This window comes from Hippocampus bargibanti, linkage group LG02 (genome assembly GCF_051943395.1).
Source record: "Hippocampus bargibanti isolate YZ-2025 linkage group LG02, ASM5194339v1, whole genome shotgun sequence".
Lineage (NCBI taxonomy): Eukaryota > Metazoa > Chordata > Actinopteri > Syngnathiformes > Syngnathidae > Hippocampus > Hippocampus bargibanti.
Genome location: NC_142735.1, coordinates 5,574,191 through 5,600,084, shown reverse-complemented (window position 1 = coordinate 5,600,084; position 25,894 = coordinate 5,574,191). Strand labels below are relative to the sequence as shown.

Here is a 25,894-nt window from a genome sequence, read left to right as displayed (position 1 = left end):
ATAAACACATAAATAATAAATTAATAAATAAGTAAATAAATAAATAAATAAACATAAAATGAGTGAACGGCAGCTACCATTCTTGACGGGGAAAAAAACTACAAGATTTTTTAACTTTGTCCTGTTTCTGGTAGCCAATTAAAATCTAACAGTTTGCCATGCTGCCTTGTATTCCTTGCATTACATCACACAATTGTCATTAAAAAAAACTAAACCAGCGGGGATTTTATTGTTGTTTGTCATGGTGAGCACCTCGGGCGTTTGTGTGGAAAACAGGACAAGTGTTGAAAACCATTTCAGACATATCGTTACAGATACTGCGATGTACTTTCACATTTTAGTTCGCGAGGAGATTAAAAGGCGTCCACAGCTAATTAGGTTGTGGGATGGCGACACAAATGCTTTATTGCCTGAAAAATATGCATTCAAGTCAACACGCCTACGGCTATATTTTACCGTCACAATGACTCCAGCCTGGGCAGTATAAATTGTTGTTGCAATTAAAAAAATATGTTTAAAAAAGCATAGTTGCTACTTGTTATCACATAATAATGTCTTTAGATGGAATGAAAGCAGTTAGTTGGCTCTCTACTCAAAGACACAAACATGGTGTGATAATATTTTTGTTGTTGTTTAGCCAGGGTACAGGAAATCATGTGAAAGGTAAAAATCACCATTGAAGTGGGCTTAGAATTTAGCAACCTATCCTAAAATTAGACTTGACAAATGCATGTACACCTTCTATCATCGGTATTACCTTAATTATGTCTATTTACAATGTTCCCTGTGAGGAAAATTATTTTGGAACAAGGACAGTACCATGTAATAGTTACTAGCAGGGCCCAAGCAATTATAGTAATTGGAAAGCCGATATTAGCTTTTGAAAATTTGCAAAAAAGGGCAAATAATAGTGACAAAATAAGACAAAGATCATTTCCAGAGCCTATTTCAGATGCTATTTCAAATTAAGAATGTACAGTCAGTATGCATGGCAATTGAAACGTGATCGATATGGATGGCAAATGCCTTTTAAGACTGGGTATTACAAAACAGTCACATTTGCTGCCGTATTTTATTTATTTATCTATTGTTAATTAATCTGCCTTTTACTCAGGCATCATCGGCATAGGCTTCATTAAATCCTGAGTAATCCAAGTTCTCCCCTTGCTTTTTTCATTATGAACTCCAGCTTCCTTCAGCATTTCAAAGGCGTACGTTATGGCCTTGTTAAACGTCACAACATCCATGCTTTTAGCCTGTTGGTTATATATTATTCCCTGTTAGGAAGCAGGTAACATGTCGCAGGAGGCGTTATGTGCATGTGCGTTGATTTTTTTGTTCTAAAAGGGAGGGTGGGGGGAATAAAAGAGATGAAAATGGACAAATTCCTAAATGATGGGAAGAGGGCAGTATGGCCTCTCTATGTCTGTTCTCCAAAAAGACTTTGGGGTAATGAAATTTGTTGAATGCTTTCTACTATCTTTGTGACTGCTTTATTTTCTGTATATGATAGGTGTCCATGATAAGCGCGTCCATGTTAAGCGCTTTGTTACAGCTTCAGCTGTTGTAAAAGCGCTATATTAATCAATATTGTATTGTATTGTATTGTATTGTATTGTATTGTATGACAACACGTTTGCAAATCAGCAACGAGCTTTGCAGTTTGTAAACCTACCATGAGTTGAAGGGTTATAAATACTTTTCAATCGTTCCCCATTTGTTCTAGTCACTTTTTAAATAATGTTCACCATATTTGTATGCGACTATGCGAGACAAATCACCACATTGTGTTTTCTTGTTGGTTGATGCCAAAGAACCAATCAAAGGTTGACGTAGGACATTCTCACACTATGCGGCGAGACAAAAAATCTGACATGCTGGACGTTCGTTGTGTATATGTGCTTTCACGTATCAAAATCAGGCTACATTTGTGCAGTTAGATTTCAGGTCAATGCATACAATAAATTGCCCATAGATGTCTGTGTTGTGTTTGTCTTTATTGACTTTCATGACGTATTTTTTTACTGTTAACATTCTAATGCACGCGTCACTGAGTGGTGTGAACTATGCGACTCAAAGCAATTGATGGTGGAGGAAGATGAAGCCTTCCAACACGCTCCATTGTGACCTTTCCCTCTGTAGCCCGTTTAACTTGCGTGACATACCGGTATATTCATGTTTGTCAATAAAGTTTCACCTTTGCGCTAAATTTATCATGTCCATGTATTTTTACTGGTGTTTCGAATAGCTCACACTTAAGGTTCAATGTGAGTTTGTACACAGTCCCTTGGAGGGCGGGCATGCCCCTCCTGTCATATGACAAACACACACAGAGGGAAAATAAACACAGGCATTTTTTTTTTTGTTTTGTTGGAAGAACCACTTGTTGTGAGTCGGTTGTAGTATATCCGTTGACTGTGTACTTGGAGAAAACGTCAGTAATCCAAGTTTCGTTGCACTAAAATGGCCTGTTCTTGCTTTGGTGTCAGAGTTGGTGATCCACTTTTTAAGAGAACTAAATACCCGATTTTCCAGTGTGTATGGCGCACCGGAAAACAAAGCCAGACAAATGTAATGACGACAGCACACAGTTATTGTCATTTCTCTGACTCTTTGAGTACCCGGCGGCAGTGACGTACATGTATGGGATTCACAATAGATTCTTCCGTTACGTGAATGCCTAGCCGAGCCAATATTGTACTTGTGTGACGTAATATTCCAATGATTTGGCAGACTGACTCATCACTGGTGCTTTACAACAATCTGTGTCTCTCCGTGTCAAAACCTTTTCTTTTGGATCGGCGGCATTCCTGGCAGCTTGACTGTCTGTACAAATTGAATGAATGTATAATGCATGAGGATGGATGGTTGACTCAATTTCAAACCAGCCCCCTTTTCCATTTTATGCCAGCATCTGCTACTTGGGAATTTGTATGGGTATATAACAATGCAGCACTCCCTCTGACCCTCCCATTTTCTGTTATACACTTTCGTATAATTCAGTAGAGTATTTTTATGAATTTATTTATTTAATAATTCATTCATTCGTTCATTTATTTATTCATTATTTGGTCTGTTTTATCCTTATAACTACAATTAATGAATGCAGGATGTCGAGGGACAATTCCATAGTGGATGGCTGAAGCCTCCACTATGGAATTGTCTGCTGGTCAGGCAGCATCACCACCCGGTACAGGAAACGACTGGAGTGCCATGTCAAGAGGGCCAGTTCTGTCCTGGGCTGCTCGCTGGACTCTCTGGAGGAGGTGGGCAACAGACGGACACAAGCTAAACTAAAACCTATGATGGACAGCCCCTCCCACTCCCTCCTGCCCACCCTGAAAGCACTGGGTAGCTCCTTCAGCCAGAGACTATTCCACCCGCACTGCAAGAAGGAGAGGTGCCGCTGCTCGTTCCTACCGACTGCTGTCAGGCTTTGCAATTCTCAATGATCACATGTGAAGAAAAAAACTGGACACTTGTAAATATGGGTTGATGCAATATATCAATATGCCTTTCTTGATACTTGCACTATGTACAGTTTTTTTATGAAACGGTTTTTTAACATTTACATTTGCACAGTATACAGTTGACATTTTTATTTTGTTATGCTTAGAATATCTTGTTTTCTATCCTTTCACCCCCTACCCCCACCCCATCACCTTTCAAATTGCTGCTGTGGACTGCAAATTTCCCCATTGTGGGTAGAACAATGGTTTTCTGATTCTGATTATTGAAAGAGCCAACAAATAAGTGCTTGGTACGGCTGAGTGATATTCGGCTGAAAAAGGTCTCACAATTGTGATTTTCGTTGTTTTTTTTATCCATTTGAAATAACAAAAAACAAAGGCACAACCCCATGATCATGCAGGTTAGCTTCCTGATTGACCATTTTATCAAAGGCATTTGCCATCCATATCGATCACATTTCAATTGCCATGCATACTGACTGTACATTCTTAATTTGAAATAGCATCTGAAATATTTCTGTGCACTGGCCTGAAATGTGCTCATGTACACCCTTGTAGAGAAACAGTGCTGTGGAAAACTAATCAGGGGTGATCTATTATTTGCTTCCGTGTCTACTGGTTCAATAGCACGTAAACTGATCATAGGTGAGTGACAGTCTGTAAGTGCCCTACAATTGAAACCTGGGATCAACATCAGGATAAACAGTGTCAGAAATGAATGTATATTGACGAAAAACCACAGTTAAACAAAGAGCATGGAATTGCATGACAGCATATGGTTGGAGTGGAAATCTCTGTCACCGTGACAACTGTAACATTTCGAGCTATGACCTTACCACACGATGAGAGCGGTATATATGAATAGCAATTACAGAAAAGGCCATTACATATGATGAAGCGCCCCAAATGGCCAAAGAAACAAAGAAAGCATACAAATGACATGAAAATGTTACATTAGATCATTCCGATTTAGTGAATGAAACCTGGTCCTGAGTTACAATTTAAGAAAAGCAAATACATTAGGTGATAGCTTCAGTTCAGTGGAATGTCCCAAAGGAGGTAGAATTTGAATTTGAAATTGAAACAAGTTTTATGCTAATCTATCGGTAGTACTGCATGTGTACATATCAGCAAGCAGGCACTGATCTCAAGCCAATGTAAGACCTCATAACAGCATAAAACCTACACGACACCTCCAGTCAGAAGTGTCGACGAGCAACTGCAGTTGCCAACCTGCCAGCAACACAACGCCTCAAATCGTTTTTAATTCCATAGCTGTTTCCTTCTTTACTGTCTCCACCTTCCTCCTCGTTTTCATCCTCAGATGCCCTCTCACGTCTGTGGTGAGAGAATAGAACGATATGTGGCGGTTGAGGAGTGTCATAGTCATATCTAAGTTTAGCTGAGAGGCTACAGCTCAGAATAACCAAGGGATCAGTTTCATTAATTCGTCCCGTATAGAGTGCACGTAAAAGTTATTCATAAGATTTCACTTTTTTTTTTTCATGTGTTACGTTTCAGTGTCATTCCAAATAGGTGACATGATGCCTGGCAATTACCAAAAGAGTTTAATATTTGTCTCATCAGACCAAAGAATGTTCTCTCTCATGGTCTGAAAGTCCTTTACGTAACATTTGGCAAACTCCAGGCGGGCCATACATGTACTCTGTGTGAGTGCATGTGTGTGTCATTCATCCAAAAGTCTTTTCTGCTTTCTTTTTATAAAAAAAACATATTTTGGGTATTTGGATTTATAACACACATATGCTCTCATTTAGAAGACACTGGAATTTTAATTTCCGGTCATTTTTACAAACCTCAGCTGGATCGTTAAATAATTTTAAGTAAAGAACCAGCAGTTCTTCGAGGGATGTCATTCCTTGAATTTGAGGAGATATATCCGATTCAATCTTAACACGGCAGTCTCACTGAAGATTAGAAGAAGACTGAGAAGAAGGCTGTATTGAATTATGCAAAAGGTTAAACCCAGTACAGTACGTACTTAGTTTGATTCATTTTGACATACTCTGAGGCAAACAACATACAAACACAGACATTGAATATTTGGTGATTTCGATGTAATAAAGTATATACTGTACGTTGTAGTCATTAGATGGGCATTCTTCCCCCAAGCCATTAACTCTTTGAACTCTTTCAACAGTAGCCCAAATGGAACTGTATAGTGCCACTTAGCAATTCTTTGATGATGATACTAGTGCAACGTGTTCTACCGGAAACAAATTCCTTGTGTGTTCTACATACTTGGCAATAAAGATGATTCTGATTCTGATTGTCACCCCTTGCCGCATTTTGGACCAGGAATAACGCTGGTGACGTAACACCACAAATCATTGATTACAGGGTATTGACTTTACTCACACCAACTATTTATGAATACACTGGTTGTATTTCTTTTGCATATATCATTGTATTTTGCATCCTCCTAATCAAGAAAAAATAAAATAGGCCCCTCTTTTATCAGTGTGTTCTGTGCGTTTTATTATAAAAGGTAAAATCGATTTTTTTAATTTGTTTTGACTTCAAGATGGCACCGCGAGAGTGGCTACAGTTCCAGCAGCTCTTTATTGTGTTTTTCTACTTCTTCCATTCGTCTTCCTTTCCTCACTTTTCTGCTGTGAAATATAAATTTCTCCACTGCGAGACTAACAAAGGCTAATCAAATTCAATGAATGATTGATTAAAATATTTATCGTAATAAAACAACTCCCGGAAGTCACCGACACCCAGCACCTACGTACCACCGAGCCGCTGACTGACTGACAGCCGCCTGCGAGAACGAATCGTCGGCTTGGATGTGCCCAGTCCCCCTCCAGAGTGCGTGTGGGAGGAGGAAGAAGTTTCTCCCACCCCCCAAAACGCACGCTCCTTCTTGGACTCGATCATACGAAGGAAACAGATGATGCCTGGCGAACCTCGCTCACACTCGCACCGTGGACTCTGGATTTGCTGATTATTTCACTTCGACCAAGTTCCTGTGCGTGGCCGTGGAGAGATTGCCGAATCAGAGGATGCTCCCACAGGTCATTCGGATCCTTTACGTCTTGTCGTTCTGCTTTTTCCAGGGAGGCTTTATCAGGTTAGGAGTGATCCTATGTAAATGTGTGACTGGTCGTTTTTGTGTGTCATCAACTTGTTCGTTTAAATGGCTGTAGTACGATTACGCTATTGTTCACTTTTTAACTTTCCAGAACTGAGTTAATGTGCAGGGCTGCTGCAATTCCGGCTTCAGCTTGAACATGTAATATGAAGCATATTAAACATAATATTGTTTCTGTAAATTACTTACATTTCTTGAGATACCCCGACAGGGTGTCGTTCGCACTTCTTCCGGAAATTCTGGTTTCAATTTCTATTTAAGATTTTTAAAATGTATAGCTTCCACCTATTTAATTGTACCTGGAGTGTTTGCGCTGTCTCCGTCCTTGCACATTCGAAAAAGTGAATTCAATGAATTTATGACTCCAAATTGTCCACAGTAGTGAAAGTGAGTATGAGCCCTCTTTGTCTCTATGTGCCTGGTGAATGATTGGCTGGGGACCAGTCCAGGGTGGCAGCTGTCCTGCAACCCCAGTGAGGACAAACACGAGATAAAATATATGAAAGGAAATAGCAGGCTACCTGTGGAATGCTGTCTTGGGCTTGCTTGTATTCAATTCATTTAAAATAGGCGCAGGTGAAGTGTGCATACACATAACAAGCATAACGAATAATAATAATAATAATAATAATAATAATAATAATAATAATAATAATAATAATAATAATAATAATAATAATACATTTTATTTAAAGTGCCTTTCAAATCATGTATTCATTTCATGTATTTTGTTTTTCTACTTTCATTCCTTTCATCACTTTGCTGCTGTGAAATGTAAATTTCTCCACTGTGAGACTAATAAAGGCATATCCAATCCAATCCAATCCAATCCAAAGCCTTCAAGGACACTTTACAGTCAGAGACAAGCATAGATACAATACGATAGTTTAATCCACACTTGTTTTTGAGAGCATTTGAGAACACAGCACTATTTGGTCATATGAGGGAAAAAACAGAAGCTGATATGTGTGTGTGTGTGGGGTGGGGGCAATTTAAGCAAACAAATAAAACCCCAACAAAACCTGATTTGAATGATCACCTCATCATCAAGCTCGGTAGAAGCCTGGAAACTGATCACTTGAAACCAGTCTTTTGTAGGCAGAGGCAGTACAATGTCTCTTGGGGACGGGAGTTCTACCCCTGGTTTAGGCTAATGGAGACTTTAAAGTGTCCATAGATGTGAATGTGAATGGTTGGTAAAGCCCAAGTGCCCTGCGAGGGACTGGTCACTATTTCAGGGTGTACTGTACCCACTGCTCCAAAATCAGCTGTGATATGTTTCAGCTCACCTGCAATTCTAATGAAACCAAGCACTACAGAAAAGGAATATTTGGAATTTCCTCTGAAGAGCAAGCTGCCCCTTGACTTTCTGTTATGAAACATTGTTCAATATTTCAATGCTAATGTGGGGGGCGACCAACTTTGTCCATAGTAAAGGAAATTCATGCTAAATTGAAATTGCAAGTGAAGAGCCCATATTGCAGTTTGGTTGCACAATGAAAAAAAATGAAAAGCTGCTTCGAGTGAGTCTATGTGTTGATGACAAGATAAACACGTGGGAGGAAAAAATATTCGCACTGGAAAGTTGCCTGTCGTGTGACTGCCATGTCAGTGGACAATTCCTCCACTTTTCAATTTCTCCACTGCGAGACGAATAAAGGCAAATCCAATCCAATCCAATGGTATCATTTAGACACATTGTGCTATGTGCACAATCAATTCAATCACATCGCAATCACATCAATTGTTGTTAATATAATTGTGTGGAATTTTGTTGTGTTTATTGATAATATCATTGTGTGGAATTTTGTTGTGTTGCTTGAGCATGAGTCCATATGAAGTGCACTACTTGGCAGTGGCCAGCAGAGGCACTGTTAAGTCACCCTGAGGAAGTCTGCAATCGCCAAAGAAGAAAATCATGAAGCTATGAGCTAAATCTAAAGGAGAAAAAAAATCAACGCAGCAGCATTGTTCTATTAAATCACACATTAATTGAGAAAATTCAATTGGTGTTTGTTACACCCGTCTTTTCTTTTTCTTTTCTGTTTTTACCTCGTACCATTAGAGGTCGCCACATCCAAGTCTGTCCTCTGCATCTTGCTTTTGAACATCAACTGCCTTGGCTGTATACCCATCCCCCTTCGAGTTATATACTCATTTTCGCTCTTCTGAACGTGACTAAACTTAAGTCAGCTCCCTCTAACCTTTCTCACAAACATCCAACATCTTACATCCATGTGAAAATTAATATTAAAATAATAACTATCAGTTCATCATCAAGTCAGGAAATTTTGAACAATGCCCTTTTCAACTACCAAAACAGTATTTGGAAACTATCAGGAAACTATAATGTGATTCAGGTTTGATTTCAAAAATGTGTTTACATTTCAAGTAAATTTACCCAATGCATGGATTTTGCAATTGTAATTCGGTGACCTGGTGATGAAGTTCTGCCTCAATGGGTTATCCTGTCATTGCTGTCAGTTTGCGCTTGCTTGTGTGGCAATGGCCCAGCAGTTGATAGGACAAGAAGAGCAGTGACTCATTTGCATGAGCCATGACCACATCCTCAAAACAGGCCGATGGAATGTTCACAATCATGCAGTTCACTCCCATAAATTGCCTTCTTATCCAGTCTTGCTAACCTGTATTTGCATTGAAGCACTCCGGCTATTTCATGCCCTGCCAAGCTCTTCAGGTGAGCGCAGAAAAGGAATTAAGAGTCACATAATCCCAGCAAGGTACAGAGGCTGGGGTCTCAGAGGGTGCATGAGGATGCATGAGGGGAAAGAGAGGAGGAGGAGGAGTTCAGCCCTTTTAGTCCCCGAGAGCAGTCAAGTGACAGTATCTCCTCAGAGAAATTAGATGCTCAATCTGTGGAGGGGCGAGGGATGGAAAGACAGGCAGAATCTGATGCAGCGAGATGGAGCAGAAAAGGGACGCAGCGGAAAAATGCCAACAAAGAAATGGAGAGGGCATTTCATTTGGCCCAAGGCACTAGGAGAAAAGGTTCAGATAGGAAATAGAAGAGAGAGAAGGGTGTCATAAATTAGGAGATTGTCATGTAGCTTGATTGATAAGCACTGGAAGGGATAGTCACTGACAAGTGGAAATGAGAATGCCGAATGAAGAATGTGATAAGAAGTTGGTATCGCTAACCAACATTCATATGCGTATGGGACATACACAAATTCAAACTGTTGAATACATTCGACCGGTGGGAATGATAACCATAGAAACCAATCCTGCTGCAAGCTATAGGAATATTTCTGGTGGATCAATTAAATATGAGCAGTGTAATAGGGCTCATGTGCAACCAACAAAACAAGAAAATACATTTTCCTCCGTTTTAAGGTCACTGGCGGAGCCCCGATGGCAGCGTACCAGGGACACAGCAGCTGTAAATATATTAAACATACAGTATATATGATGTATTATTTAATTTGAGATGTCTTCAAGAACTCCTTACCACATGTTGGGGGCTGTGTTTTCATGTTTACATACTGATGATGATATAATTTCTGGATCTGTAAATGATGCCGGGAGTCATTTGATTTCAGCGACCAACACCTGTGTAGCTGCAGGCGGGGCCCAACACTGCCACCCGTTGGTCGCAAACCGAAATGTGACACTATGGCCATGTAGTTCTCGTGTATGTATGTATGTATGTATGTATGTATGTATGTATGTATGTATGTATGTATGTATGTATGTATGTATGTATGTATGTATGTATGTATGTATGTATGTATGTATGTATGTATGTATGTATGTATGTATGTATGTATGTATGTATGTATGTATGTATGTATGTATGTATGTATGTATGTATGCAAGCATGCATGCATGCCTGTTTGTTTGTTTGTTTGTTTGTTTGTAAATGTATTTTAATTTCGGGATTTTGTTAATAGATTAAGAAATGATGTTAACAAATTCATTCTTTCTTCTTTTCCTTTTGGATTTTGCCTTCAGGGGTCGCCACAGCGAAGTGCAAAGTCCATGAATAATGAATGCCTGGTAAAGTGTATCACATGTGCCTCACAGCTTCAGAATAAACTTTTCACCTGCAGTAGAAGCCGAAAAGTGCAGGAAGTGTTAGCTTGTGAAAAGATGTTATATTGATGCATAAAATAAAATATTCATTCATTCATTTTCTATGCGGCATTATTGTCACTTGTGTAGCGGGGTGCTGGAGACTATCCTGGTTGTCTTTGGGCAGTAGGTGGGGGACACCCTGAACCGGTTACCAGCCAATCAAATGGCGTACAAAAACAAACAACCATTGACACTCACACTGACACCTTGGGACAATTGGGGGAGTTCAATCCGCATGGTGAAATCCCACACAGGCCTGTGGAGAACATGCAAACTCCAGAATACAGAGGCCAGAGTGAGAATCGAATCTGGTACCACTGCACTGTATCCAAAATTGAATCCAACGGCAACTATAAAACAGTGGCATAATGTTTGATTGTCCAATTGTTTCTTCTTCAGCAGACACAAGCTTCTTGTTTGCATTCATGGCCTTTGTTTATGACAATTCATTCAAATCGTTTTACTGGTGCCCAAGGTGACATTGCATTGACATGCTGGATATGATACAATATCCAGAAGCGCCACTGCAATGGAAGCCTCAGCACCGACGACACAATATGGTAATGCAATGCAATTTGCGCACTTCTCTCAGGTCGAAATGTCTGCTTATCGACGAGAGCTGCACTTTGTCTCAGAGGGTTTAGTGCCATCGGTTTTCCCCCTTTTTTGTGCTGGCTGCAATTAGAACAATGAAAGGGGGAGGCATGATTGAGCTTTCCATCGTGTCATTATGTCTGACCAAGCAGTTCGGGCCAATTAAACTTAACTTACATTGAGAGGAGCATCTGGCCTCTGTAAAACAGAAGTATTAATATTGTATGTGTTGGAAAAAGTGCATGGCTGAGTGGATAGATTTTCAGGTTTTCCGCCATCCCCTATTTTTTCAAGAGACCAAGTCTGCCACATTTCAATTTCTGTTTATATTGTATTTTAGGTTCATTTTCTTTGGGACTTTTATTTTCGTCTACCTTATTAGGTTTTGTTTCCAGCTCTTCATGTCTGGTCCCTTGTGTTAACCCATTGGATCCCTCAGCCCTTTGTGTCTTGTCCATCCTCTGTTTCTGTCAGTCTTTGTGGATCATTGTTACTGTCACGTTGTCTTGTGCTTCTATAGTCGTTTTTGGTTAGTTACATTGGATTACTGTGGTTTTCAGGACTTCAATGTTTTTTAACCCATGTTATTCAGTACTCCCTAGTTTTCCTGCCTCCATGATTTTCTTTGGTCAACTACATAATGTAAACATGACATTACTCAAAAACATTTGGAACATGGCAATTTATGTGGCTTAACTACAGTACAAAGCAAGATAAATTAAGCGAGACAAACATTACCGTTAATAGTCAATATTTTACTTGTAATTAGATTTTCTCAGAAATTCATTTGGCATATGGTTAAATTGGAGCTGATGACTTTAGCCGAGAGGTGGGCTACACCCTGGACCGGTTGCCAGTAAATCACAGTGTATCGATCAAAAAAGATCCACATGTCCATGCATTCAACAATTGCACTGCCCTTTTATTGTCTAAAACTAGTTTTAGTGATATTCAGCTACATAATCCTGCAGAGAGGACAATTTTGCACTTGTTTCTCTCTCAGCAATCGCTAAGTAAAAGCTGTCCCTGTAGTCCTGATCCTCTAAAAACTGGTAAAATATAACCTCCTTTGCACATGGACCACAATTCAAAGTTTTTTTTCTATGCAATTAAAGGTTTCTAAGTGAGGCGACCACAGGTGGCCATCACACAAACCACGTAGAAGGAAAGTCTGTTAACCTTTACAGGACAACACAGAATGTTGATTTGTGTGAAGTAGTTTTGCTTATAGCTTTTTTAAACACAGCACAAATTTGTTTCAAGGATTACTCTGAAGATCATCTACTTCCATAAATCCTCTGTGATCCGACCTCCAGTTTTCTGGCAGCATCTTTTCTCCACACATTAGTGAGATGACTGGTTGTCCTTGACAGGTGAGGCAAGATATTAAACTGTAATTATATAAAATGGGCAGAAAAGCTGTAGACCAACAAGCCTTTTTGTTTTCAGCTCAGAGGAACTTGGAGTTGTGGGATAAGTAATTTTCCCGGGTTTATGGATATTGTCATTTTCATAGGAATACACTTTAGAAACTTTTATCATGGACAAAGTATATCATATTTATGGGGCTAAATTACATTACCAAACATATTCCAATTCAAGCAAAAGCTGGAATTAAATCATCAGTGTACTTGAATCCACCTCTCAAGGAGACAGGTGGAGAGTGAAGCCCAGTATGTCAAACAAGATTGTGGTTAAAAGCCTGCTTGTTTTGCTTTTATCCCCCTCAGTCACCTAAACAGGCTCAAGGATTTATGCATCCGTCGGCTTTTTGTTTCCGGAAAAAAGCTGCAAGACATGCAATGGATGTCCGGCCTTCAAAAGGGTTTTGAGAAAGACATCACCCTCAGGGGGGAGGGAATTCCTCAAAACAAATCGAGCTGTTTCTGGAAAACTCACAGATCTCTCAACTGTGGCTTTTCAATCAATGTCAACAGACGTGACGACGGTTGTAGCCAAACGGCAATATGTAAGAGAAAATGCAATGAACTGCTGTCAGTCATTCGTCAGAATGTTAATACACTCACTGAATGTTGTTCCCGACATAAGTTATAGTTTTAAATAAATATATATGAGCGCATATGGTCAAAGTCATGGAAAAACGGCTGGTTGTTGAAGGGATCACGATGGTGAAGAAAATCCAAATAATGCGATTGACTGAAGTGCTTGATTTTTCACTCTTCTTACCAACACCTTTTGTCACAATACCTCTAGAATAACAAATTATTCCACACATTTCATATTTATTTTATTTTTAGCCTTGCTGAAATCAGCCTGTTTTTACGGAGCAATTTCTACTATGAAGACATTGAAGGGGATAAACTTTCCCAGCTGCTTGTCAGATCCCTTCATACAACAAACAGTGTGCAGAAAAGTGCTTTTGATTGAATAACTGTCTGTGTCTTTTGTGTTTGGTCATATTATTTATTTCACTTCTTGATAGCGCCGGAAAAGTGTGTGCCTTTACAGAAGCTCCTATATGTTCATCTACTTTTTTCCCTTTCCCTTCATAATTTGGCTGCTGTGAATTGTGAATTTCTCCACTGTGAGATTAATAATAATCTAATCTAATCAAAGGCCTCATGAAGAAAAACAACATATATATATATATATATATTGTGATATCATGTGAGGCTAGCTCTCAGCGGGACAGGACAAGAAGTGCAATGGACGACAGGTTTGGATACAAACAAAGGTTTTAATCAAGGGTTTCGGGGGGAATTCACAAGCAACGAAGGTTTGAATAGTGTCTCTTCCAATACTTAAATCCAAATAAAGTCTCTTCTGAGGTAAAACTGAAGACGGGGTTCTTTTCCAAGAGTCTTTAGGCCTCACCCCTCTTGACATCCTCCTCATGTAGCCTACCCACCAGCAAGGTCCAAATCCAGTGTCCTGTCGTGTGGTCCCAACTGGCAATGACTTCCACGCAGCAATCAACTTCTTCACAGAGCACAGCAATCGAGCTTGTCTTTCCCCAAGCTCCTCACTCAGAGACTCTCTGCCTTAAGAGCCTTGCCTGCCAATCAAGCCGTGATCAGCCGCAGGTGTGTGGTTTGAATTGCTGCCTTCCACAAGCTGGGGCCAAGACTCTCTCTGGGTGGAGCCATCTTAGGGGGATGTATTTCCCCTCCAGGACACAGCCTCTTGTGACATCACAATATATATATATATATATATATATATATATATATATATATATATATATATATATATATATATATATATATATATATATATATATATATATATATATACACACAGTATATCCTATTCTGCCTGTTGCTTTAAGCCTTCAAGTCACACCAAACGGCAGCTGAGATAAGAAGCAAGCCATTTTCTTGTTAGCGTGCTTTTCTGCATGAGTATTTCAAATTCGCAAAACGTGGAAATGTATTCTTTTTTATTTGTTTTGACAGTTTGAGATTTGTGTTGTGGAATAGTCTCGCCAATGACCTTTGTTGAGAGTGATTCAGCTGTCCACTGCAAGTTGGACACTCACTTCCTTCCAATAAATCATCTTCAAGACTTAAGAGAAATTTAGAGTGGAGAGACTGTTGTCATTTTGCAAGAGGCGGTTGTGTGGATTAGGTTGCGGTTTATATTGCTTGACTTTATCTTTCAAACATTTTCTCTTCGTGTTTCTGTTTCTGTTTGTGGTCACGTTGCATCGGCAAAGTAATGTTAACAGCATCCAATATAAATCTAAAGAGCCATTGAATTTTTATCAAAATGACTTTCCTGTTTTTAACATTGACGTGTGATATTGTTTTTTTTTTTTGTCGCTGTTTAACTTGATTATCGGTGAGAAAAGATAATGTAGGATGCTCATGTTCCTCCGCCAGTACTCCTAAAAACCTTTTTCTGTTGAACAGCAGTAGGTCACGGATTCCTTTCACCAAGAAGCTAATAACATGTCGGTTCCTTTTGTTTGCCTGTCTTCTTTTTCTTCTGGAATAATATTGAAAGGAGAAGATCTGGATAGGAGACGGAGTCTCACGCAATTATGGGGTGTGAAAATGGCACCGTGTTTCTGAGTTAAGGTTGATAGGTTTGGGACAGGGAACCAACATTGAGAACCAAGTGTAAAAGTTCATATGTTGACACATCACTGAACACCTATGCACGGCACGATATATTGAGACTAATCCGCACATAGAAAAGGCCTCCACAAGCCATTCAACTTGATTCTTATTTCTTGTTGTTGCGAGGCAACAGCGCTAAGCAATGGACAGTTGTGTTGCCCTCAGGGGCTGAAACGTATTGTCACTGTACAGAACACAAGATGCTCTTTTCTTGGGTTAAAGGTGCAGGTGGAACACAATTTGAGCTCAACACTCATTTATGTCTCAAGCCAACATTGTTTTGTATACATGGTCCCCGCCAAGGGTGACACTCGAATGCCATCCATAAACTTACTCGCTCCATTAGCAGAAACGGCATGCAATTAAAAGGAGGTCAGGGCAATGGATGACCAACCAAAGGATAATGCCATATTAAGAAGGGAAAACACCATCCCATAAGTAGTTTAAGGTTAGCGTGTGGCTAATTGAAGTACAAGATTGTAGCAGCTGGCAACTGATCTGTGGGAAAGGCAGAAGAGCACACATGCTGTCAGATGGTTTGATTCATGCTGAGACTGATGGAAGTGGACATTTCCATCCACATCAATGTTGCTGCATGTCACAAAAAAGGCCATTAATCATCACAGTCAAGCAGTCAACTGATTCTAATTACATGTTCACTGTACATTGAGCATAATCTACTTCTATTCAGCCTGCGGGAGAGATTTCCCAACGGCCTTAAAATGAGTAAATGATGTAGGGGCTGGGGAAAGGGGAATTGATTGGCCGGGATAGATGCACAGGTGAATATGAGGAGACCTTCCTCCGCTGTCTTTTTATGTCCAGAAAATTCTCAACAAAACACTCTTCTCTAGAATACTGAAGTACATATTCCGTATCGCTTCATTTTGACATACAAACATCCTGTGCCATCTATTGATTCATCACCAGATGAACTTTTGTTGGTGCCGGTGTTACAATGTGGGCAGGTGTGTCCAGACTGCCTTACACTTTAATAATAATAATAAATGTAACTTCTAAGCACCAAAACTTATGGTCACAGGATAAGAATTTTTTTCTCGCTGTGGGTGAGCAGCGGCAGCCAGACGCGCCAGCTTTCACTCAACCCGGAAGTAACTGAGAAATCTTTGTGAATGGTACACTGACAAACCCACACTACTTGAATAACATTACATAATAACATTTTATATATATATATATATATATATATATATATATATATATAGAGAGAGAGAGAGAGAGAGAGAGAGAGAGAGAGAGAGAGAGAGAGAGAGAGAGAGAGAGAGAGAGAGAGAGAGAGAGCAAGTGTGGATATACAGTATAGACTTCGGCCAAATTATCTAAATAAAGAGACTGTTGGTCTCTCACCCCTCAGCTAGTATTTCATAGCAGTCCTTTGCTGTCAGCCAAATCCCTCTTTCCCATTTTTAAAAATCTTACAATCTCTTTGTGGCTCAGACTGACAGGAGGCAGTCCGCACTGATATCAGATGTTGGATCGTGGTGAAATGTGCTCTGAATATAGAGAGGCTTTTTGAGACATCTGGAGGATCACTTTGTCTGAAGAGGCCCTGTGTAGGATTCATCTCCTCTTGGCCTGTCTACAAGCGTATCACAATCATTGCTTATGGGTGAATGCGTCTGTGTAAGCTCTCAGTCGTACAGGAGTGGTCCATCGATGAGAAGGTTTCTTCAGCCGTCATCTGTACAAAAGTGAAGGTTTCGGACGTTTCGCCTCCTATCCAAGAGGCTTCGTCAGCGAACTAAAGTCTGACTGGTCGTATCGGCCCTATTTATATATCCCTAGGGATATATAAATAGGGACATTCAGGAGTTGATGTGCAGGCTTTTATTGAACGGTTCCATCCAGAAAAGGCTATGACAATCATCAACATGATGAATGATGATGTGATGCCTCAGTTTCCTAAGATCTAACAAGTCAGAAAGCAACAGGTGTCCATTAAGAGCCATCAACGACCATCACAAATGTAAATAAAGTGACTTTATTACACAGTGCAGTGTATTTACTACATTACAATACAATAGCACATTTATTATACATAGAATAAGGTATGTTGTGTGTAGTTTTAAGGCTTATTTAGTTGAAAATTATATTTTTCAGACCTGGGAACGGAGTATTCTCATTTTAATAGTTTCCTATGGGATTTTTTTGGGGGGATACACACTTTTCACCTTACACACTCTGTCTGGGAACCAATTAAGTTTGTAAGCCAATGTCTCACTGTACATGCTGTTACAGATTCTACATGACAATTTGACATTTTGGTTTAGACTCCAGCAATCATCATGGATGTTCAAATGCTTAATTTGCTTTTGCAGGCCACATAAAATGACTTAGCGGGACAAATCTGGCCCCTGCTCCTTGACTTTGTTACCTGTGTAGTCCAATTTTGAACATGTGTGAGAAACGAAGGAAACATACTGGACTATTACTTCTTCCATTCAAGCAGGAATTCTGCTGATACTTTTTAGTTCCTTTTATATCTATGGTGTCTGACCAGTTAAGGAAGCAATGAGATACTCTTCTTCAGTAATGCATCAATCGGGGTTTGGCCTGGATCCTTGAACCCCCTCTGAATATCTTCCCAGAAGAATGGAAGCTTTCCGACTTATGTAATGGGCTCAAAAACTTCCAAATACTGTCTGTGTTACTCAAAATCAATGACTTTGATCCAGAAAGACGTTTATCTTGATTCAAAGCATAAATGTATTGCCTCATCTTTATCTACTAGTCAATCAATGCAGTCCCAGAGATGATCTCCAGGATTTGTAATTGGAACAGCACATTCCCTCATGAGAATTTTTTGTGGCAATTAATTACCAGGGAGCCAAGACATTGGTGTGTTCAGCTGAGTTCTAAGCATGCAGTGTTATGTTGGACTGCCGGGTAAAAGCATTAAATCACCAAGAAATGTATATTGCCTTGAACACAAAATACATCTCCGAAGTCATCAGACTGAAACAAGGCGACGGAGATCGCTGGAAAAGCCTGAGGTGACAGTCGGCATTCAGAAAGAAGCAAGCCATTGGGGTTATAAATCTGTCTTCGGACTTGGCTCGCATCGCACCCTGATGGTTTCCGAGCCCAGATAAATCACTTGTGCTGGGCAGATGTCAAGCTCCCACAAGACTGGCACATATTCCTTCTCATATGAATTAGTATGCCAGGCATGTACGTGCAATTTACTCAGGGTGAGCGTGGATTGATCAAAATCATTAAACTCTGGGCTTTGCATTGAGACAGCTTAATAAACTTTGACAAGAGCTACTTTCATCATTTTCTACTGGCTCGGGCCTCAACTAATTAGGTTCTGTAACAAAAGAAAAAGATGATAATCGATATACAGAACAATACGTCTGTGTAAGCTCTCAGTCGTACAGGAGTGGTCCATCGATGAGAAGGTTTCTTCAGCCGTCATCTGTACAAAAGTGAAGGATTCGGACGTTTCGCCTCCTATCCAAGAGGCTTCGTCAGCGAACTAAAGTCTGACTGGTCGTATCGGGCCCATTTATATATCCCTAATGTCCAGACATGGTGGCGCCGGACACAGCTATGATAGGTCCCTACTCTCAGGTTGGGGGGGCAGGGGAACCCCTCCCTGTGGCCCCACTGATTGTTCCTACATTCCTGACTAACGACTGGCCTATTACCCCCACTCCCCCCGGTATCACCTCATCAGCATAATGACCCTCATCAGCATTGCGAAAGTTGCCTAACCTGTTTTGCCTAAGCAGGCTATTGTATGAACGATCCAAATTGAACCTCACCCCACCAGACCGGTTTAATGAAGGATTTTGTTGTTTTATAAGAATCGCTTCTTTTACCCCCCTTTCAAACCATCTATGTTCTTTCGCTAAGATTTTAACCTCAACCGCCTGCCCCCCCAACATGAGAGTAGGGACCTATCATAGCTGTGTCCGGCGCCACCATGTCTGGACATTAGGGATATATAAATGGGGCCGATACGACCAGTCAGACTTTAGTTTGCTGACGAAGCCTCTTGGATAGGAGGCGAAACGTCCGAAACCTTCACTTTTGTACAGATGACGGCTGAAGAAACCTTCTCATCGATATACAGAACAATAGAAATGATTCACAGATGGTGGCCTGACAGCAAGCCCAGTGAACACTCTCTATGTAAGTATAATATCACTCCCTCCATTGTATTCTTTCAATTTAAATCACTATCATTTCCCTTCACCTGTCATTTTGGTTGTCTTGTTCCAGACATCCAAATCACTGCCATTAGCTGCCATTTGTCCAGAAGTCATGGCTCACTCTTGTCAGAGATTGTCTCTCCACTTCATGAATAAGAATAATCTACTCCAAACAAAACAAATATTGAACACCGTGCTGTACACTCATCACTGATTATCTACAAATGCATATTGATATAAAATCGTTACACTTAAAAACAACATCTGCTCAGTCAACCTACGCCAGTAAAGTGTCATTTCAAATCAACTGATGATTGAAAGATTCATCCTGTCATTGCAACTTACAAAACAACCCGTCTGGTTAATATTGTTATTTTGGCTGTGTGGAATGAATATTGGTCAAGCTTGCCAGATGATATTCATTCATATGGTATGCATATTGATATTTGGTCTAAGTTTGCTTTGTATCAATCAGAATACTGGAGCACATGTCACCAAAAATATAGGACTTTGACTTCGGATTTTAGGAATTGTGCCAATGAAAGTAGTTTCACAGACATATTTTGGTTGCGAGACAACATACTCTAGCCCTGTTGATATGATCACTCATTTGAGACCATTCCACATAAAATGATTATTTTGTGGCCGGATTTTTGGGTCATATTAGGTTTTTATTCTATTGATCCATTTTCTTTCCATTATCCTATTTAGGATCACACGGAGGTGGAGAATATACCAAATGATAAACAAAATGGGGTTGTTTGTTTGAAATTTACATCCATATGGGCAATCATAGTGACTTGTGATTAAGGCCTCCCTAGTTGTCATGGATAACAAGGTTTTGTTCTGTCAAAAGCAGCAGAATTGGTGTCGGTGGTTATTGGGAAGACAAATGAGCCAGGCTAAATTGCGTCGTATTTCAAATCCTTTTCCCCATTGAGCCTATTGATCACGGCTGAGGCAGCAGAAGTTAATATGTCATTACAAAGGGCAGTAGTGTGAAGAGAGGAGCTGCACAAATCATTGAAGCCAAAATAATGAAACATTACAGCCTAGCCATAAAACACGCTGCACTCGTATGTGTAAATAAAGCCTGCAAGTCAATTCTCGTGCTGTGGCAGAAAGTTGACCCTCCCTATGATTTGCAAGTCAAGGCTAATTTGGCAAACTGCAAACTAGAGCAGTGTGTTCCAACATGGAGAAAGTCCAATTTTCTGTCTCCATTACGGTAATAGTACTAAAAGTTAGCACGCGTACGCATGGCTGTCTAATGGATCAGAACACTTCCTAGTAGGGAGGCGCAGCGTTGTTCGCTATGCTTTCCTGATCATCAGCCTCGTTAATGAAGAGGCAATTAAGGGAATATGTTCCCTTTATGGGTAGAGGATGAGCATCCCATCCAATTAGATGGCAACTTGATCACTGATTGCCTAATCCAAGGCTCTTCCACAGAGGCTTTGTGGTGCCATCGCCACTGATTTTCTTTACACAATATCTGTACAAGTACTGATCTGCATTTATGACTTTTTGTTAACATGGACTTTTAATCATTTATTCAAAACAGCCTATTTTTGAATTTCTATGTGCCGTCAGGGTCGTCAGTAAATTTTATGTAAAGTGAACAAGATAAGAGCTCGACACGTGCTGCTTTCTCTCCATTGCAGAGAAAAGCCAAAAGGAAAAGAAGAATAACAAGCAGCTTTGCGTTCATAAGAACAAGGTTCAGTTTCTTTTTTACAGTGCATGTTTTTATGTTTTACCATGCAATTGTACAGTAGAATGCCTCATAGGGGCTTCGTGTGTCAAAAGCTTTGCAATTAAAATAGCCAATTTGAGCAAACAAAATATTAACAAACTTGATTTATACTATTCGGCCCGATAGTCGAGTGGTTAGCACACCGGCTTAGCACAGTGCAGAGGTTGCTGGTTCGCGTCCCGGTCCGGCCTCCCTGTGTGGAGTTTGCACGTTCTCCCCGGGCCCACGTGCGTTTTCTCAGCGTCCTCCGGTTTCCTCCCACATTCCACAAACATGCATGGCACCACCCCAAATTGTCCCAAGGTGTGAGTGTGAGAGTGACTGTTGTACGTCTTGTGTGCCCTGCGATAGGCTGGCAACCAATTCAGGGTGTCCCCCGCCTCGTACCCGAAGACAGCTGAGATAGGCTCCAGCACCCCCCGCGACCCTAATGAGGAATAAGCGGTACGGAAAATGGATGGATTTATACTCTTGACACGACACAACAAGATGAATGCACCTGATGTTCATTTTTTTGTTGTTGTCAGTAGAGTGATGTGATGCAATGCCAAGAACGGAATCAAAGCTCATAGACGTAATGTATGCACTAAATGATACATTTCACTTGATAATTTCACAAAGGCATGTCTTATAAATTAAGGTTCAAGATGCAACTTTGCCTTGGATGAACTCCCATCTTCCATCTGGGACCTTTGTTTACCCATCAATCTGTTTAACTGAAAAACCTGTACTTTATGGCATTTGTTTGTGCAGCTTTGTAACCGCCCGTCAAGAGAAAAATGACAATCGAGACCAAAGTGGATGTACATTATAACTTTTATTATGGCTGATCTCTTGCCTTCTGCCAACACAATGTCTTCGTGCAACCTCACACCGTTCAATCTCGTTCTGTGTATCTGTGTGTCAATGTTCTACGAGAGACTGTGAGAGTGTTGGACAATTGGGAGCAGAATGTAGAAAAGAAAGAGCCGTGCGCACAATGTATTTTTCAGTTATCTGTAGCTCCTGTACGAGATTATTCGTTTGCTATTTACTCATATTTTTTTCTGCCATGCAAAAAAACAAGTAAAGTGGGGCCTTGGCTTACAAATTTAATTGGTTCCCAGTCAGAGTGTGCAAGGCAAAAAGTGTGTATCCCAAAATGTAATTTCCCATAGGAAACCATTAAAATGAGAATAATCCGTTCCCAGGTGTCCATAAAATATAATTTTCAACTAAATAAGCCTTATAGGACAACCGACATCTCCGGACAAAAAAAAATGGTGTCGGTTGTCCTTTAAAACTACACACAACATACAGATGACGGCTGAAGAAACCTTCTCATCGATGGACCACTCCTGTACGACTGAGAGCTTACACAGACGTACACACAACATACCTTATTCTATGTATAATAAATGTGCTATTGTATTGTAACGAAAGAAATACACTGCACTGTATAATAACGTCACTTTATTTACATTTGTGATGGTCGTTGATGGCTCTTAATTGACACACGTGGCTTTCTGACTTGTAAGGCCTTACGAAACGGAGGCATCACATTGATGAATGAATGAATGAATGAATGAATGAATGAATGAATGAATATTGATGAATCTCATAGCCACAGTCTTTTGTGGATGGAACTGTTCAAAAAAGCCTGCACATCATTCCACTTAGCCAACATTGCCTTGATGCCCTCACTTGATGCTGCAGCCATTTCCTCCTCCTCACCCTCAGATGACAACTCTTGAATGGCTTGCTTCTGCTTGTTGTCTTGAAGGCAAATCAAATCCTCTGTGTTGAACACCTCATTATGGTCAGCAACAAGCTCCTTGATGTCATCTGCATCCACTTCGGGTCCCATGTTCTGTCCAATGGAAACAGTGCCGTCCAAAACGACAGAGTCGGCATGATTTTTTTAAAGGAAAGATTTGCCACGGGTGCTGACTGATTTTAAAGTGTACACTGCTACTTTTAACTAACCTGTTTCAGAATCAGAATCATAAAACCTTTATTTGTCCCACAATGGGGAAATGTGCAGTCCACAGCAGCAATTTGAAAGGGGATGGGGTTGGGGGGGTAAAAGGATAGAAAAACAAGACATTCTAAGCATAGTACAATAAAAATGTCAGCAGACTGAGAGGTATACTGTAAATGTGCAAAACAGTTTTATAAAAAAACTGTACATAGTGCAAGTATCAAGAAAGGCATATTCATATATGTAGCTGTATTATTTAGCTGTATGTTTTACTCTCAGTATTGGCAAACCGAGTGGCATCATGCTGCCATAGGACAATAATATAGGAGAAAAAAACAGAAGAGAGTAAGAACGAATAATACACATATTCATAATGCTGGGTATACATTTCGGGTCTATATTTTACAGATGGAAATCTGCAATGCAGGGTGACCACCTAAAAAAATCAATAAATTGAATCTGCATGTCAATGTATGGTTTCGGAAAATAAGAGGCAAAACACCTTTGCCAAATACGATTTGCATTGCTATAATGACATTTACAAGGAGAGTGATGAAAAAAATCAAGGTAAATAATATTTGTAAATTAAAACACCAACATTTTTAACAATCAAACCATATTTGAATTCCCATTATTATTTTGTTGATTTTTGTTGTTGTTGATCCCATTATTTATTTTGTTGATAAAATTGCAATCTTATTCTTGATCATAACACCAAAGATGGGTTCACAGAAATCAGTAAAAATGTCATGGTAATTATAAAACTTCCAATAACTGCTACTTTAACACACAGAGAGCAGTAATACACACAGAGTACAGTATACCACTTCTATGCCACATACGCTCGCTCTCTATTTACGCTGCGTCTATTCTAGTCCTGTGCTGCCTGGAATGTTGCTACACATTTTACACCACTGAAGTCGCTCAGTGTTAAATTCAGACTTGCCTGTGCAGTGTCAAAAACATTTTCAAATGATGATCATTTCAAAATCTGCAATCAAGCGTGGGTGTCAGACATGCGACCAAGGAGCCGTTGCCCACATTCCATGAAGAAATAGAAAAATCTATGCTAGCTGTTAGCATACCTGCTAAGTATTGCAGTTCCAAACTCTTCTCGTCATTTCTAGTGTGTCGAATGACTTGCGAGGCGCATTAATCAGAATCAGAATCAGAATACCTTTATTCGTCCCGCAATGGGGAAATTTGCAGTCCACAGCAGCAATTGAAGAGGGATGGGGTTGGGGTGGGAGTGAAAGGATAGAAAACAAGATATTCTAAGCATAACAAAATAAAAATGTCAACTGTATACTGTGCAAATGTAGATGTGCAAAAACCGTTCTATAAACAAGACTGTACATAGTGCAGAATCAAGAGATGCATTTAGATATATTGCAACAACCCATATTTACAAGTGTCCAGTTTTTTTTTTTTTTTTTTTTTTTTTTTTTTTCACATGTGATCATTGGGAATTGTGAAGCCTGACAGCAGTCGGTAGGAACGAGCGGCGGTACCTCTCCTTCTTGCAGCGCGGGTGTAATAGTCTCTGGCTAAAGGAGCTACCCAGAGCTGTCAGGACGGGCAGGAGGGGGTGGGAGGGGCTGTCCGTCATAGCTTTTAGTTTAGCTAGCGTCCGTCTGTTGCCCACCTCCTCAAGAGAGTCCAGCGAGCAGCCCACGACAGAACTGGCCCGCTTGACAAAGCGCTCCAGTCTTTTTCTGTCCCGGGTGGTGATGCTGCCTGACCAGCAGACAATGCCATAGTGGATGGCTGATGCCACCACAGAGTCATAGAAAGTCTTTAGGAGTGACCCCTGAACTCCAAAAGACCTCAGTTTCCTGAGGAGGAAGAGGCGACTCTGTCCCTTTTTGATTAGGGCATCCGTGTTTGTTGTCCAGTCCAGTTTATTGTTGAGAGTAACACCCAGGTACTTGTAGGAGGTCACCCTCTCAATGTCCGAACCCTGGATGTTCAATGGTGCAGGTGACGATTGTTTCCTGCAGAAATCCACCACCAGCTCCTTGGTTTTGCCAGTGTTGATCTGGAGGTGATTCTGCTGGCACCAGTCCACAAAGTCCTTTGTCAGTCCCCTGTACTCCCTATCGTCTCCCTCTGTAATGAGGCCGACAATAGCTGAGTCGTCAGAGAACTTCTGAAGGTGGCAGGTTGGGGTGTTGTAGTTGAAGTCCGAGGTGTAGAGGGTGAAGAGGAATGGAGCCAGGACTGTTCCCTGCGGCGCTCCGGTGCTGCAGAGAAGCCTGTCCGACTCACAGTTCTTTACCCTCACGTACTGTGGCCTGTTTGTGAGGTAGTCTGTAATCCAGGATGTGAGGTGATGGTCGACTCCGGCATGCTGCAGCTTGTCCCCCAGTAGACTGGGCTGGATGGTGTTGAAGGCACTGGAGAAATCGAAGAATGTGATCCTCACCGTGCTCCCAGCATTCTCCAGGTGCAGCAACGCCGTATGGAGGAGGTAGATGATGGCATCCTCCACACCGATGCTGGGCTGGTAGGCAAACTGCAGCGGGTCCAGCGATGAGCTTGCCAGCGGTCGCAGGTGGGCGAGGACGAGTCTCTCCAGCGTCTTCATCAGGTGAGACGTCAGCGCCACCGGTCTGTAGCTGTTGAGCTCTTTGGGGTTGGC

At 40.7% G+C, this 25,894-nt stretch overlaps 1 protein-coding gene across 3 annotated transcripts in view; it reads left to right on the top strand.

Moving 5' to 3' along the window:
* Nucleotides 1-5,976: 5,976 nt before the first annotated feature.
* Nucleotides 5,977-25,894, top strand: part of glra4a (glycine receptor, alpha 4a) — a 48,725-nt gene continuing 28,807 nt past the window's right edge. Inside the window, exons 1-2 of one of the 3 annotated variants that reach the window (XM_089021997.1) lie at nucleotides 5,977-6,567; nucleotides 21,645-21,737. In XM_089021997.1, the coding sequence (XP_088878123.1) occupies nucleotides 21,724-21,737 (14 nt within the window). In that variant the 5' untranslated portion in view covers nucleotides 5,977-6,567; nucleotides 21,645-21,723. The remainder of the gene's footprint in view (nucleotides 6,568-21,644; nucleotides 21,738-25,894) is intronic. The other 2 variants (XM_089022005.1, XM_089021989.1) reach the window with 2 other exon arrangements.